At 32.7% G+C, this 17,500-nt stretch overlaps 4 protein-coding genes across 4 annotated transcripts in view; 2 read left to right on the top strand and 2 right to left on the bottom strand.

Moving 5' to 3' along the window:
* Positions 1–17,500, bottom strand: part of LOC123009552 — a 60,223-nt gene that overhangs the window by 41,436 nt on the left and 1,287 nt on the right. The window lies entirely within an intron of this gene.
* Positions 7,365–8,539, bottom strand: LOC123009555 (SLIT and NTRK-like protein 6). The gene has a single exon (XM_044405942.1). The coding sequence runs from the start codon at positions 8,387–8,389 to the stop codon at positions 7,397–7,399; it is 993 nt and encodes a 330-aa protein (XP_044261877.1). The 5' UTR covers positions 8,390–8,539; the 3' UTR covers positions 7,365–7,396.
* On the top strand, positions 9,567–10,798 carry LOC123009551 (leucine-rich repeat-containing protein 15-like). The gene has a single exon (XM_044405938.1). The coding sequence runs from the start codon at positions 9,691–9,693 to the stop codon at positions 10,750–10,752; it is 1,062 nt and encodes a 353-aa protein (XP_044261873.1). The 5' UTR covers positions 9,567–9,690; the 3' UTR covers positions 10,753–10,798.
* LOC123009554 (carboxypeptidase N subunit 2-like) lies at positions 10,880–11,980 on the top strand. Its single transcript, XM_044405941.1, has one exon. The coding sequence runs from the start codon at positions 10,880–10,882 to the stop codon at positions 11,930–11,932; it is 1,053 nt and encodes a 350-aa protein (XP_044261876.1). The 3' UTR covers positions 11,933–11,980.

Consider the following 17,500-nt stretch of genomic DNA (forward strand, 5'->3'; position numbering starts at 1 on the left):
TTTTTTGTGGTGATCGTAGAAAAAGTATAGAATGTAACACGTGTATAAACTTCTCTAGACATTCGTTTTATTAAACACTCGTTCCGCTGCGCTTCGCTCGTGCCTAATAAATCTCATGTCTAGAGTGGCGTTTATAATACTAGTTACATAATATACTATTATGATCATCCGTGATTATGATACTGATGATATTGTGTATGTTTTTTTATATAATTATTTAGTAAAAGTATAGAAATTTTTCCAATAAAAGCCACAAATAACATTAAACAGAGTTAGGATTTAGGATACAGCTTCCTTGCTTCCTCTTCTAATAGCCTTTGGCAAAGAAACTTGAAAAATTATTTTTTCAATAGAGATATATAGTCAAATTGCAAAATTTAAACTCTCGAAATTCCGCGTTCCTGATGGTGCCTTACCTTACATGGCATTTTTCTCTGGGGTGCAAGTTCTGGCGCAGCCTTGGTAAGCATCTTTTGCTTCAAATGTCATTTCCGCACAAAAAACTCAATTTATCTGTTCAGTTTTCCATTTTCTGTATTTGTAGCAGCCGTAAGGTGTTTCCACGAGTTTTAAGAGGTTTGAAAATGTAAATATTTTGTCTCGTGTCATCGTCTAAACGAAAAATATCACGATCTGGTTCTTTTAATAAAAGACTGAAGCGGATTATTTTGTCCTTTTATTATTCCGCTTGAAAACATTCTCTCATAATTGATATTTGAAAAGCGATTAAAACATTATCTCATAATATTTTTAATCCGTTAATTCTTGGTTTATTTCAATTAACTATAAAGAGAGTAAATGAATCTAATCAAGACCGAGTTTAAAAATGATGGGAAACGCTCTCAACTCGAGATTGTTAATTGAAAAACGTCAGAAAAAAGTTCTTTAAGAAAAAATTACCTTTATTTTTGTTTAATCTTTTATGTAAATTGTGCAAGTCTGGATGGCAAGCTTTTACGACTTGTTTTGAATTTACGGCCAAACTTTTGCAATAATTTGCAAAAATTTACCGCTTTCATGCATTTAATTAAATTTTTCACTCCTTTGGTTTACTGATTGATTGAAAAATTCACATTAGGTGAAAATTACTTATTGATGTTTCCATTAGTGTAATAGTGGTTGCAGTAATGAGTCTTCGGTAACAAATTGTTGAAGTCACTCTCGTTTATTGTTGCATTGACACCCTTGACAGTGATTTACTTGTGGTGTTTTGCTCTTAGACCTTTACTTCGTTTGTAGACTGCAAGATAGGTATTTTGTCAATTTTAGATGAGTTTTCGATTTTTAAATAATTGAATTGAATTATCGTAGTCGCGTGAGTTCAATTTAATTAAAATGCATAATCGAGTGTGATTAGGAATTATAATCATTGTTTAAATTTACCATCTATTAGAAGTGTCACATAAATCACAACTAAGTGACATATCAACACACGTGGTGAATTTATTGAGTTTATTGAGACAAAAAAGAAGAAACTCAATCTGGAATGTTGATAACTGTTGAGTTGATTTTTTAGTTGTTTCTAAATTCTTGTATTACAAAGATTACACGTGCTATGATTAATTATCGTGGATATCAACGTGAAATCGTATATTTAACACAATTTCAACAATAATAAAAACATTAGAACCTACAAATAACGGCAAACAAAGCAATTACAATTTTAATTTACACTTTTTATTCAACGTTACAAAACTTTAGATTATAATATAGCTTAGCCAACTCTGCGGTATTTGAACGTCACACAAAGCAAATATTTGCCCTTTCGGCAAATACCAAGTATGGTAGCCTAAATCGTCCGTATTTGCTTTAAGAGAAATCTACAATTTTATTAATCGCAAAAAGAATACAAAATAAAAAGTGCATGGTTAGAAAGAGATCTCATAGTCTATAGCATTGCAAGAGCTTTCACGCAAGAGTCAGCACCTCTAAATATAAATCTATTGTTTAATAGAAATTCATTAACTTTGTTACGTCCAGTTTTGAATTTGCATTTGAAATCCGGGAATAAATAATCGTTAGAGTTTGTAAATTAGCTACTTTTCGATTTCAACGAAACGTAGGTATCAACGAGGCACTTGGGTCGGATTTTCTAGAATTTTTGCAGATCTCGAGATTTGATTTCAATTGAGTTAAAAAGTTTGGACCCCTTATATGAAAATTCTATTGCATGTAGTAAAGTTTCAGGTATTTCCTGACATATTTGTCTTTGCAAGTAGCACCAAGAGACCCATTTTCGAATATATGTTTGAAACATTGAAAATCGCCTGGTTCCCAGAAATCAATATTTCTGAAGTATAGTCAACAAAAGCGAGAATTACTGGTTTAAGTATCACGTATCTTTTGAATCTTGTCATCATTACCGCCAAATCTCCTCTTCACATTTCTATTGACTTTCTCGGCTTCGCCGTCGCCAGGTGCGTTTTAAAGCATCCATTCCAAATTTAATGGAAGCGAAACTCCGGGCTCCGGGACTCCGGGCTCCGCGACTCCGGTGATGTATTGAGTTTTTGCACGACCTCACACACTGCCACACGTTTATTCTTTATTTGTGATTATTTAGACGTCGGTTAAAAATTTATCGAGCTGAAGCTAAAAATTTTAATTGAAAGATGTTTGAGTTTGTTGGGAATTTGACAGTATCGCTAAGCTTTGATAATCGCCGCAGGAAATCGGATTTTGTAATTGAATAAATTGAGAGTAAATATGGGGATTAAAGCGGGATTTTAGAGGATTGAAAGTCGGGCAAAATATTGTGTGTTTGCAATTTGAAAATTAGGTCTTGGATTGTGTAACGAGAATGACAAACAAAAAGAAAGTTCTAATTGCAAGTGACAAGGTATTTTGCAAGCAGTGTCTTATTTAATATGCATGCAAATATCAAGACTTGATTCTAAGTTTTTTTAATTACAAAAACCCAATTCGTTTTTATCTTCCTACTGCACCTATAACAATAAAACCCGAAAGTGGGTTAACCCATTATTCAGACCCCTCCAGATACTAAAGAAAACTCCAAACAAGCCGAACCCTCATTCTCACACCAAACCAAATCAAATTCAACAAGCCTGACAAAGCAATCCCTTTCGTAGTCCTAATTTGGAGGCACATTATCTAATATTTGTTCGGAAAAGATCTCGTTTGAAATTCCTGCTCTGGAAACAATGCGTTTCTGAATGAGATTTACAATTCAGTACACGTATAACTGCAATAAACGACTGCTATATTCATGTCATACCGCTAGTTGAATAAAAAGTAATTCAAGGACGATCGTTCTCTCACCAAAGGTCGGTGGAAGTGAATCGAAATTGGAAATTTTGAATCAGTTTTTCTGCACGTGTTTTGAAATGACCTTGTCATTTTCATTACAAAAATCAAAAAGATAGAGCTGATGGAAGTCAGAAACGGACATGAAAGGGAGCCTTGGGGCACGCCTCTCATGATGCGAGAGAGTGGTTTAAAACGTTTTTGTAACACAGCTCTGATTTAATTGTAAAAATAGAAAGAATTGATCTTTTAACTAAGTAAATAAATATATAATAGAGAAAATACAAAAAAGAGTCCAAGAGCACGAAATAAGTTTTTTTTCTTTTATTGATTTTGAAAAGTTGCAATTTTTGACGAGTTTCATTAAAAGATCCTTGCAATAAGGAAACAACATAATACAAAACTGGTAAATAACGACTGTTAAGTCCCTGAATTATGGTTTTATGACCGCAAATTTTAATAAGTGTCAACTATTTATAGATAGCCTTCATAGGACAAAGATTTGTTTAATCATATTCAAATAAATTTTTCCCTTGTCAACATCAATTTAAAATTTTTTAGCTCATTTTTCACCCTTGTTAAGTTTAGGTTTTTCATATTTTTTATTTATATACCTACAATACACAAACAAACATACATTACTAGCGCAAACAGGATAACAGTTTGTAAAAACATTCAATTCAAATTTAATTTTAATTTATCAATATTGGTGATATTTCCAATATAGCCAACTTTTTAATCATTATAACCTTGTTTCAACATTTATTCATTGTGATCCTCGTTAGTTGGCAAAATCCCTCGAATCAGCTCACCAGTTCATTCTCGTCGAAATCTGCATACATTAAAGCAAACAGAACAATTTCTCTCGCCACTAAAACCAAACTCAACAAAATTATTCGTATAGCAGTTTCCAGTGGAACAGTTTTTCGTTTGTCCTAAGCTATTTATTTTGCCAATAGTTCGGTCCAGTTAACATTAAGCAGAAAGCAAAGACTGCTAATAAATAAAACACGTCAAGAGCAATCGCAAGGGAATCGAAGTTGGAATTAAGCCAGCAAACAATGAAAATTATCAGAGGAAACTGTTAGGTTTTTATCTATGATGTCTGTCTCAGGGAAATGCAAAATTTGTATGGAACCATTATGTGGTTTCTGCTGAAACTGTGCCAGCAACTAACTGTTGTTTATGCATTGAATTTGAGGAATGTTCATTGGTGAGTACTTGACATCCTGGTTGAATTGAAATTATATAACGATTTGTGATGGGTAATCGACTACATGTGCAAGTAAGTAATGGAAAAAATTACAGTGAGTTTGAGAAACTTTTTCACAACCATTAGTCTGTTTTGTTTGCAGGAGCAAACAAACAATAATATATTATGCAACTGTTACATATTACTCAACCAAAACAAATACAAATGGATAAATCCAAACAAGGTACAATTACAACTGATGCATTCTATTATCATCACAAATCTTAAAACCGTTCCCACATACTTTCCCAAGAGATGGTCGAAAAGCTGAATAGAACACAAACTTTCTTCCTCGACTAATGAAGTGGCGTAATTTTTAATGGCAAGGAAGTAAAATAAAAATTACCTATAATGACACATAGTTACCAAGGTCGCGTCAGCAAATTTAGACAAATCATATTCGAATAATACTATCATTCTTGTTATTATATTTCACTCCAAGTTAGCTTTATTGTGTTTCGTATCGCTGAATAAATTTAAATAAATTTGGTATCTTGGAGGGATTACGTTGTTGATGAAGACAGCTGAGGGAGGTATTACGTTCACCTAAAACTTTTGAATTCTAATTTATCGACAAAAAAATTAACGATTGCTGAGGGTCAAGGTTTGTGCAACTGAGCGTGTTGCAAAGTTTCCGTTTTAATTGAGACGATTAATTGCCCCGAAAAGACGGACAGATTTATCGTTTTTTCAAGTTATTTATTGCACCTGATACGTGAATTAAGAGGCTGGAAAAAATGCATCAACTAGAGACCCTGAGTGCTCTTTTGGATAAAAAATAAAGACGTTGTATGTAATTTTTATTTAAAAAATTATTCAAGGACTCTAACAAACTGTAACAGATTTGGATGACTTTACGGTTTGTGTAAATACTGTTACTTGGATAATAACGCTGTGGGTATTCTTTATTCTGTTTAAATAACAATACCAACATACAAGAAAATAACTGTATAAGTGAAACAAAAAAAGTGAAAAAAATCCATGGAAAAAATAATTGTTGGTAAAGTGTACCGGTGCAGCAACAGCTACGGCTACTGTTGATGCATTAAATAGTGAGAACAATTAATGCATTTGCTCTACTTTTAGCTCCGAAAAAGTATTTTTTCCGCTATCTAGTGTAAGCATCGGAGCGCGAAAAAGATTTAATTTTTCACTTTCTGATAGAAATTTCGAATAGTTCCGGGTTCGATATTATTACGTCAATAAAAATGCTCTTTTGACCTACCACGTCCTTCCGATGATTTTAATAAGTGAAAGTTCGATGATATAAACATTTTTCAAATGTATGCCGAAAGGTCAAGAGCAATTCGCATCGGTAATGGTCAGCAAACAATAGCAAAAATGCATCGGCTTTCTATACCCGTATTATTATCATTAATCGAGCTTAATACAATGGTAATCCGGATGAAAAAGACGTTCGTGGGTACCCACATAACAGTTACCCGGGGAAATAATAGTAATTAGGTTTGTCGATAAATTATAACCTGAGCTGGAAGAAGAAATAAACATATTTTATGGCACAGTTACATTTCTTTGGAGTCGGATCTCAATTTGCTAATGTTTCTTATGCAAGCTCTTCTTATTGACCCAAATCAAAGACATTGTGATATGCATGATTTGTAACGAGGCTTAAACCGATTTACCACATCGATATTTCACTTAATTTAGTCTTATTAAACGAGACGGTTCTCAAATTGATTTTAAACAAGTTGCAAAATAATACAAATAGGGTCCACGGCACTTTGCCCCACTACCGCAAAAGCGCAATTTTCGACGCATGCGTATAGCATTCATTTATAATTTAGCTACAAGTGGCACCAACCTTTTCCTTTTCCGTTGTCATCTTGTAATTCCGGGATCAAAAGATTTGTATTCAGCACAACTTCGTCGTTGAAGTCGTGTGCACGAAAATGTATATAAGTTAAAATTTTGATTTTAAATTCAGACACGTAACGTGTCTTGTTTACAAACGATCCCAAATGGAAATAATTTCAGTGTAAAGTTTCCTCTTTTGATTAAAATAGTGTCGTTTGAAAGACACAATTCTACAAATGCATCACAGGAAGTGTTACAATTAGCCGGAAATTAATTTAGTCGCATAGTAGTCGTGATTTACGGTTGAAGGAACCTTCAAACTTTGAACAAGCGGATTACTCGTCCAAACACGAGAAAAAAATCCAGTTTCGTGTCCCAGAGGGGGTTGAATGTGGCCGAGGAACTACAATTAAACAAGAAAGTTAATCCAATTTGGCTCGAAGCAACTGCACTGTTGATAATTAATTGAGATAGTTAAGGGAGGTTTGACTGTCGATAACAAAAACGTCTCAATCAGTGTTGTTACATAGTTGCACAAAAAAAGACAATCGAAACCTTGTTCGAACGGATCCTTATTCATGTCAAGTTTGCTTTTACGATAACGAATACATTTATTATAGAGGAGAAGTTCTGTATGTATTGTCTTTACTAGGCGGTCCTGGGGGAGTTTAATATTGATTGGAATTTTGCTTTCATTGTGTATTGTTTACATAAGCTACTTAGGAAAAATCAAAGTTGTTTTTTGTAATTGGATCGTGAAGCCAATAATAGCACTCATATGGCTGCTGTTGAGTGTTTTGCTGGTAAACGTATTTTTTATTGAAACAAAATTAGAAATAACACAAATTTGTTCCAAACTGCTGTTGGTGCAATTGCCCGAAAACTGCTGAAACTTTTTCGCTCCATCGAATCGAAGTAAATTTATAAACAGACTTCTGGAAATTTATGACGCCGTTTCGTCTAACATTTCTCCATTTAAAACAACATAAAACCCTGTCGTTTAAAGACCTAGTTAGTTACAAATAACAGTAAGAACGGCAAAAACAATTTAATTTCCCATTTCAATCAGATACATTCTTGTTCTAAATTAGTAATATGATAAATAGAGGGATTGCTGTGAATGTCCCTCCACGCTAGCCAACTTTTCACACAAAAACAAGTAATTGGATTACCATCAATATCAAGTTCTTCCATTCGGAAAATGTCCGTCGAGAGACATCTCAGTTTATTATCCTCCAACATGACAATATCGACTTGAGTGTTTTTCAAAACGTCGCTGTCCAGTTCGTACAAACTGTTATTGTTTAAATTTAAAACATTTATGTATTTAACACCGTTAAAAGTACCAGAACTCAAGCGATCAATTAAATTACTATCGAGAAAAATCCGTTGGAACCTCTCCATGCCGTTGAAAACGTCATTGTTGATCTTTTTCAACTGGTTACCAGTAAAGATAAGACTCATGCTGTCATTGACCGGTTTCGACATAAAACGAAACGAATTCGGAGGTAAGTCTTCAATTAAATTGAAACTTAAGTCCAAATGAGATATATAACTGTCAGCGAACCAATCTTTACTCCATCGAGAGATTTTATTGTTTTGTAAAAATAATTTCTTGAGTGTCATATGACTGAAAGCCTTGTAACCAATTCTAGAAATCTTGTTGTTGTCCAGAAATAAGTCCTCCATTGGCAGTTCATTAAAAATTCCGATTCGTATCTCCTCAATCGCATTTCCCGATAAATTCAAAACTTTCAAATTTGGCAAATTTTGAAATGCACCACGTCGTATATCTCTGATCCCATTTTTCGTTAAAGTCAAATTTTGGACTTTTGTAAGATTCGTGATAGAATTGGTGTCCAATTTTGGAATGAACTGATTTTTGATTGTTATTACCTCTGATGGTTTATGTTGAAGATGAGGGACAAGGCTATCATCAAATTCGATCAAAATCGTATCTTCGAAATCGAGACCTCGAATGTACACTGAAACATTATCGAAAATGCCACTTTTACAACTAGCTAAACCGGAAATTATCAATAAAATAAACAGTTGCATTTTGAAAGAAAGCGAAACGCTTACTGAAGAGTGGTAATGATTGTTTGATAACCTTTGCGCTCTTATCGTAATATTTTTCGGATTTAAGTTGGTAATAATTGAAATGAAAAGTTTTTTAATAACAGAGTTATCAAGGTTTCGTCAAATATTGCGCCGCCCTCAGTTTGCGACCTGATATGAAAAAGTTCACAACTTTGTTATTCTTTTATCTCGTCGTTTTGGGTTTGTAATTATAACTTTAATTAATTTTTTTTAACAAATTAGTTTAGCGCACATGAGTTCTGGAAAATGTATTAGTCCGAGTCAGGAGGTTGTAAAAACCACCACTTGTGACGAAGTAAACAGTGAACAAGTTGGTACACCTGAATGTTTCACAATTGAGTATCAAACAGGTTAGTGACACTGCAAATTTAATTTATTAATAAATTTAATCGTTCTAGATGATCTGACAAGCGAGGAAAAGAGTGGCATCTATAGAGGGTGATTTGTGAAAATTAATGAACCAACTTGTACTAATTTAAACAAGACTTACACGGGAAAAATCACTTGGTGTAAAAGTTGTGCTAAAAGCAAATGTAATCTATAATTATGACCTAAAAACTGATAACCTTTGTTTACAATAAATTTCATGGTATTTTTTTTATCAAAAATGTAATCTGGTCAAAAGTCAAATAACTTTAACCAACAACTGCGTTTAAAACACTTCTTAAAATGTCGAAGTTAACACCAATTCTGTTGTTACATCTACTTGTGTTAGGTTGTAATCTACTTTAATTAAGTAAAATTTTAATTAATCATTTTAGCTCATTCGGAACTAATTTGCTACGATTGTGATCCTTCCAGTTCTGGAAAATGTATAAGTCCTAGTCAGGATAACGTAAAAGTGACAAATTGTGATTATTCAAATCAAAATAGAGAAATTTCGATCCCTACAACAAGTCATGAGTGCTTCACTCTGGAATATCGGATTGGTTAGTTGTACCGATTGGTTCACTTTTTGATTAAATTTACTGTTTTAGGGAATAATTTTAAGGATGGAATTTATAGAGGGTGCATTTCGAAGGTCAAAGAACCAACTTGTGATAACTTAAATAGGACTCTAAAGGGTAAAGTGACTTGGTGTAAAACTTGTAGTAAAACCAGATGTAATTTGTAATTAGTCCCCGAAATATAACTGCCTTCCCATGACCTGGAAAAATTGCGAAATTTCTTGTTTAGGTCCTAAGACAAAACAACAGATAAGCCGAGGTTAACTGTAGGGTCACAATACTAAACCTAGTTTAAACAGTCTTAAAGTGACAATGGCGCAGCTCGGTTCCATCATTTCGCTAATATTACTTTTTGTTGTTGTAAACAGTGGTAAAAGTGCAATTTTTGAAAATGTAACAGTTTTACTAACAACCGAATGGAACAAACTTTTCTATTTCGGACGCACTCCTATGGAAAAAGTTTATATAGCGTCGTCTGACACGCTCGCCGAGTTTGTTAATTTGCAACCCTTGGAAATAGTTTGGATTCGTAACGGAAACATCCCTTATCTCCGCAAAAATTCTCTTTCTAATTTGCCAAATATCGTCCAAATCTCAGTAGTGTCAAGTGGGGTGAAAAAAATCGATCCTGGGACGTTCCAAAATGACCCAAAATTGGACATAATCAACCTTGAAAATAACCAAATCGAGGAAATTCCAAATGGGGCGTTCACAGGTCTCCATTTAAAAGCCTTGTATTTAAATAATAACCAAATTTCAAGATTGGGGAGTGCGGCGTTTAGTAACATGACAATGACTGTGCTCAAGTTGGATAATAACAAGATTTCGAGGTGGAGGAGTGAGGTTTTCATGGGTACTCCCATTGGTACCTTATCTTTGGCTAATAATCTTATCGAGGAAATACCAGCAAATGCATTTTCCTACGGATTTCAGTTTAAAAGGATTAATGTTCCATTGGCAGCCTGGCACGTGGTTTTGTCCCAAAATCGTATTCGCAAGATTCACCCACAAGCCTTCAATATGGTTAATGGTTTTGGTTATCTGAGTCTTGCTGATAATTATTTGACGGATTTACCGAAGAATTTGTTCCGTTATGTGAAAAATATAAACACTTTAGATTTGACAAATAATCAAATTTCTGACGTGAGAGGAGTGTTTGATGACATTAATATAAACCAGTTGGTGCTAATTAACAATACTATGAATTGTTTCCCTGATGAGGTGTTTGACATTTCAAGGATTAATTTCGTGTTTCTTGATGGCAATCCTGTGACTTGTGGGTGTGTATCAATGTGGAAAGACATCCAATTAAGAAATAACATTTGGGTTGTCTTCAATATGAAAGAATTAGAGAAGAATTGTATTGAAAAATAATTGTAAACAATATTTGAATAAACTAGTTTTGACATTTTTGACGTAATTTCTTGTTAATAATGTGGTATTTTTAGCTCGTAAGTCAAGGTTAATTCATTTTAACATCAGTTGTTCCCTGATTCTCAATATGGTAACACTTTTATGTCTCGTAATCGTGCTATTTGTGTCTCAAACTCAAAGTGTTACTTACGAAAATGTTACAATTTTGCTAACCACAAGACAAACAATCTACTACATTAATGATACAATACCACCAACAAAACTCCTTCAAATTCGATGTGACAACACCCTTGTCGAATATGTCAACAACCAACCGTGGGAAATCGTCAAAATCCAATATCAAAATGTCCCGAATTTATCCAAAAATGCAGTTTCACACTTACCAAATGTGACAGAAGTTGGTATTATTTCAAGTGGTTTAGAAAAAATCGAGCCGAGGGCATTTGGGGATTTACCAAAGATGGAATTTTTGTACATCAATGAAAATCCCTTGAAAGAAGTTCAGAATGGTGTTTTTGCTAATTTATCACAGTTGACTTGGCTTCATTTGGAAAATAATTCAATAGAGACTTTGGGTGACAAAGTTTTCAACGACTTACCAAGTCTGAGACATGTTTTCCTCGATGGAAATCGCATTTCGACTTGGAGGAGTGACTGGTTTGCTGGGTCACCTGTTGAGTCCATTTCGATGAGCTTTAACTCAATTGAGGAGTTGCCGAGTGACATGTTTGAGTATTACCACAAATTTAACGACGAGCGTCCATCGAGGCTTTGGTACTTGATTTTGGAAAGCAACAAAGTGCGAAAAATCCATCCGGATGCGTTTAGAGGGTTAAAAGAATTGGATTATTTGAATCTCAAAAATAATTCAATTAAGGAGCTCCCATCTGGTGTTTTTGGCACTATCACGTACATAAATAATTTCGAATTGAGTGATAATTTGATAAAAAATATTGATCCCTCAATATTTAATAATACATCGCTCAGTTACGTCAAATTGAGGAACAATAGATTGAGTTGTCTCCCTCTGGAACTTGTTAATGTGACTGAAATATATAACGTGAATATTGATGGAAATCCGGTCAGTTGTAATTGTGTCAAGAGTTGGAAGACTTGGCAAGAGGAATACAAGAAAGAAATTTTGTCACTTGGAGATATTGAACAAAATTGTACCAAATAAAATTAATTTTTGTAAATATTTTAATAAAAATTTTAATTCTCCATAAAAGACATATTTTTATTTCAAGAAGAATGAAAGTAGGTTAATTACAAAGTTCACTCCACTCAGATTCCTTACAAAAGTCTCAACAATAGCGCCTCAATTTTATTAAAAATTGGAATGAGTTCGCCGATGCGTTCGAGCTTCACGTCCTATAAATAAATATGGCACAACTCATCCCACGTTGTTATTCTCAGTCAAATCTAAATCTTTGATCGTTTAGCAGTACAAAATGCAACCGATTCGCTTCCTTATTTTTGCAATTTTAACCTATTTTGGGCCAGTATTGAGTGCGACGTTTGAAAATGTTTCGTTAGTTTTGAATTGGAGAAGTGGGACTCATAATCAAAAAATTGTAACAATTCGAAGAGACAACGAATTGAGGAATTATGTGGGCCAGTTTGGTGAGGTTTTAATCCACAATCAAAATATTCCAATACTTGAGAAAAATTCGATTAGTAATTTACCGAAGGTGACTCATCTGGATCTCACTGGTTGCAAAATTAGGAAAATCGAGCCTGGAACTTTCAGATTTTTGCCGGAATTGACTGATCTTAATTTAAGTGGGAATTTGTTGGAGGAGCTAGAAAATGGGATTTTTGATCAGTTGGGATTTAGGACGCTCTATTTAGAAAATAACAGGATTAAAAAAATTGGAGATTGGGTTTTCCAAAATTTAAAAATGGAGTACCTTTTTATTGATGATAACAGAATTTCGGAATGGAAAAGTGAGTGGTTTCGGGGGACTCCCTTAACGTCTATATCGTTACGAAATAACCAAATTAATTTTTTTCCAAGACTGGCATTCGAATTTCTTTGGCACTTAAATCCACAAAAAAATGTGATTTTAGAAAATTTTATTTTGAGTGGAAACAAACTGAAACAAATCGACGTCGATGCGTTTGTTGGAGTCAACGTAATTCTATCACTGGATCTACAAAATAATTCGTTGACATACTTGGAGCCCAGAATTTTTGATCATGTCAAAGTCATCGACAGAATTCAGTTAAGTAATAATAAATTAGCCCATCTCTATTATGAAAATTTCCGAAAAACTAAAGTTTCGGAAATTGATCTTTACGATAATTTGTTGGAATGTGTTCCAATCGAGATTTTCAATATCTCACAATTGGAGTATCTTAATGTTGAGAAAAATCCAATTAATTGTGAGTGTTATCATAGTTGGGAATTTTGGAAAAACAAGAATAAAAAGCCAAAAATTAGTGGATGGAAGAGGTTAGAAAATGAGTGCAAAATTCCATCAAGTGGGAACGTAATTTTTGGCTTCTTCCCTTTTGTAATATTGATGTGTTTAATTGTATTTAATTAGTTTGAAAAATAAAATTTGTGTTGATTTCTTTCTTGATTTATTTCTACGTCCGCGATCACGCAATTACATACAAGGGGATTAAATGGAATAAGACATATGTTGATTTTCATTCTAATTATTCGCGTAATTAACCACCATGTTATATCTAATAAGTGCAAAAATATTTACGACTATGCCCTAATTCAGTCCGAGAAAGTTATATCTTAAAAATGTTCTGATAAAAAACCATGAATAATAACGGTTTATTTACATAAATATGCAATAAAATTTCGCTTGCAAGATATTTAAATTTGTATTAGTGCAGCAGTGAAAGTAATTTTTCCAAAACAATGTCCTTTATTGAATAATGAAAATTGCAAAATGAACCGAATTTTATGAGGCGAATTAATTGCATGACTGGCTGTTAAATTAGATAGGAGGTAAGTAAGTAAATCATTAACCCAAATGATGTCATAATCAATTAGAGATAATAAAGTGGAATTATTTCATTTAATCCGAAATTAATTTAGTGGAAAGCTGCCAAATCTTGTCGTTTGAAGATTTTCCATCAAAGAAACAAAGCGTAAACACAATCGTAATTAAATCCGTCTCGAAACCAGTCGAAAATCCTCTTATTTTATTAAAATTAGAAAGCACATTAATGAAATTAAAAGTTTGGCTTGAAACCACTCGAAACGTCAATGGTTTTGTTGGGTTAAATTCGGCATGAAATTGCGACAACTGAAACTTTTCGTTGACTTTTCTTCACTGGAAAATAGCGACAAAAACGAAAACTTTCGACTGAAAAATGTTAATTTATCAAGCAATTTTCTCAATTAATGACTTATTTGCATGACAATTATGATACACGCGTTTTGCGAGAAATCAAAGATCAGGGCTTAATTGAAGTAAACCGAGCTTTAAGCTCCAAACCAAGCCAATCATGAGGGTGTTTAATTTTGCTAAATGTGTGACCCAGTGCCAGACCATTAAGGAACGAAGAGCTTTAAATGGCTCTATTAAACTCAACGAGCGAATAAAAATTCTGAATTTTTCCTTTAATGTTTGAGATAAGAGAGGAAGTCGAGTGGCATCGTGTTTCAAACCATTTACATTAATTTAAAAAAAGAATATTTCTTTGCAAAAGTTGTTGATTCTAGGAGTTATCTCAAGCCACAAAGATTTTACGTTATTAAAAATTGGACAAACATCAAAATCAGTCATGCGACAAAATCCCATTTGTTACCATTGATGAAATTTGTAATAAAATATGAGCAAAATTCGCGCATTTGTCAATTATAAAGATAATTAAGATGCTTAATATTTCTGCCACTTTAAAAACAAACGTAAACACATTCTTACACATTTCAGAAAAGTAAGTCAAGTCCTCGAATTACCTTTATCCATTCATCTATGAACAATTAAAATATAGTTTTTTTGTTCTGCTTGATCAAATCATAAAACTATATTTTATAATTAATTCAACATGCAAAGCTACAAAATAATTACAAGTTGCGAGTAAATGTCAACGATTGAAAAAGGTAAAGAAAGTCAAGTTGAACTAATTCTCCAGGCTGTACAAAATCATTTTTTTTGACTTTTAGAACTAAATTCCAAATTAACTAAGGTAATATTTTGCCATAACTTGCACCGATTCTAGCAAAAATAATTACAAAAAGTGCTACAAGCTTTTTTAGCCTTTATGGAATATATTTCGTTTGAGTCCGAGTAATTTTAGTGATTATATTTCATATCTGTTGAAAAACTCTATAAATATTCCGTTTCCATGTATTTAAATGGCGCCGAGAGCCCGTCTCATTTGCAAATACCGCACGCGTTCTTCGAGTGGTCAACAAATTAATTCCCGATGCTTGTCGAATAATAGAAAGTGATCTAAAAGAGCAATTAAATCACTGAAACCTTGAAGGTGTCAGTGGGTGTATTTGGCCAAATTTCAGCTCCCATTGTCCGAAAAAAAGCCATAAAAAATGATTTGGACTGGCATATACAAGGCTGACCTTTTAAATAACCGGATTATTTTGTAAGTCGTAGACAGGTTAGTGCAAAGAACGTGTAATTAATTCGAAATTAAAATTTTTCCGAATATTGTTCGGTCGAAAACCACCACAAATTTGTGAACGAAAGTGATTGACTTACATACGAATTGACGAAAGTGAAAATCGGTGAATTATGCATGACGATATTTTTCATATTTAAATTGGCATAACGGTGATTTGTACAATACTTGAATTACAAGTAAATAGAAAATTTTAAGAGCTAAAAGTGGTAGCAGTAATGAGCGGAACTCATTTAGTTATCTAATAATACTGTCGCCAGCGTGGAGAGTAAATCAAAAGATAATCGAATAACAGTTAGAAAGTCAGAAGGGTCAAATGAAACGGTTATGGAAATGAATTCGAAGTATGCCATCAAAAAATTACAAAATTTTGGAGTTTATTAGCTCAACTAACCCACAACATGTTTACTGTTTCAGTCGCTTACCGCATACAAATGCAAGTTAATAATTAAATGGGGCGTAAATGTTTGCCGACGCTGTGTTATTAACAAAGTGTAGATTTATACTCAAACGAAGCTTTGTTTTGTATTTTTCTCCCGATTATTATGTTCACAAATTAATTACTCGAGTTTCAAAGAGTAACCATTACTTTTTACGACTAGACTGAAGGACATTAATGTATCTATATATTCCCTTGAGTATCAATTAAAATAATGGCATGTTTGTCTACATGTAGTTACACTAAATAGGCATGTTGGGATCGTCTCTTTATGACAAGCAATAGGAAAAATTCGTGTTAACAATTTTTATTTTTGAATTTTCTTGTCTGACGCGAAATTTCTATCTTGTTTCAAACTACACAAAGCACTGAATAAACTTTGAAAAGTTTGCATCAAATCGATATTTCAACGAGGCAAAATGTGTTCTTTCTTGAATTAATTGTGGGAAATGATTTAAACTGTTTTAATGGCTTTGATTTAATATTGTCGAACAATATCAACTCCTTTTCATTATTAATAATGTATAGCTACTGAAAGTTAGCTGGCTGTAATTGTCAATTAAAATTTCGCTTCCAGCAATAATTCTTGATGAATGTTTCAGTCATTGTCAGGTAATTAACTTGTGGAAAATAAAAACAAACAATGCATTTATAGTGTCAACAGTCAAGTTTTGCAATTTTATATAAAATAATTGTTGAGAAAGCTAAGCAGGTCAGAAAGAAAAAAAAAATTAGGGAGCAAAACTGAAACAAAGGCGAACAAAAGAGTAATCACATGAGTTTATGAATTAAGAGAAAATGTTTTTAAGAATTAACAATGGAAACGGAAATATTTTGATCTAATAAATTGAATAAATAATTTCTCATCATATGTCTAAACTCTAAACCAATCCATTTTTTTATTTACTTCTTTCTAATTTTTTAACTGCTTATATTTTACTGTTTTTTGTCAAATCGAATTTAGATAACTTTTAGAAGGGTTCTCTCAAAAATTGACAAAAATTATAAAATACATACACGGCTTCTAAACTAAAGCTTTAAATTCATATTTCAGCATTTTTTAAAGAAAATTAAGAAATACAATGAACGTGTTGATAAAAATCTTCAACATTTTTGTAAAAATCTTTTACTAGATATTCTTTTTTCTCTCTTTTATTCCATGCCTCGGGAAATGTATTTATTTCCTCTACAAGATTGTTGATATACAGGCTGCGCCAGAACTCGCGTAAGATACCAGGAACATGAGAAAAATGTTAAAAAAAAATTATCTATAAAAATTTCGAAGTTATGAGAGTTTAAATTTTGCACCTTGACTATTTATTTCTTTTGGAAAATTAATTCCGATATTTCTAAGAAATTCAGCGTAATTTTCAAAAAAAAATTATTTTCGATAATTGAAAAAAAAATCCAGTAATTCTAGAAAAAACATTCTAGTACTTTACAAATAATTCCAGTAATCCATCATAATACCATTGTTTTGAGATTAATTCCTCTAATTAGAAATTAATTTTTGTAATTCCAAGAAATTCAACGGGAACATAATTTTCAAAAGAAATTACCTGTCTCCGATAATTATAAAAAGAATTACAAATAATTCTAATAATTCGAAACAATTCCAAGATAATTTTAACACTAACTAATACCAATATCAAATAATTCCAAGCAACAGCCCTTCGTAGGTATACATTTACTATCAACATACAG

The sequence above is a fragment of the Tribolium madens genome, unplaced genomic scaffold, assembly GCF_015345945.1.
Source record: "Tribolium madens isolate multiple individuals breed KSU strain unplaced genomic scaffold, Tmad_KSU_1.1 Scaffold_7;HRSCAF=85;Tcas5.2_LG10, whole genome shotgun sequence".
In the NCBI taxonomy this organism is placed as follows: domain Eukaryota; kingdom Metazoa; phylum Arthropoda; class Insecta; order Coleoptera; family Tenebrionidae; genus Tribolium; species Tribolium madens.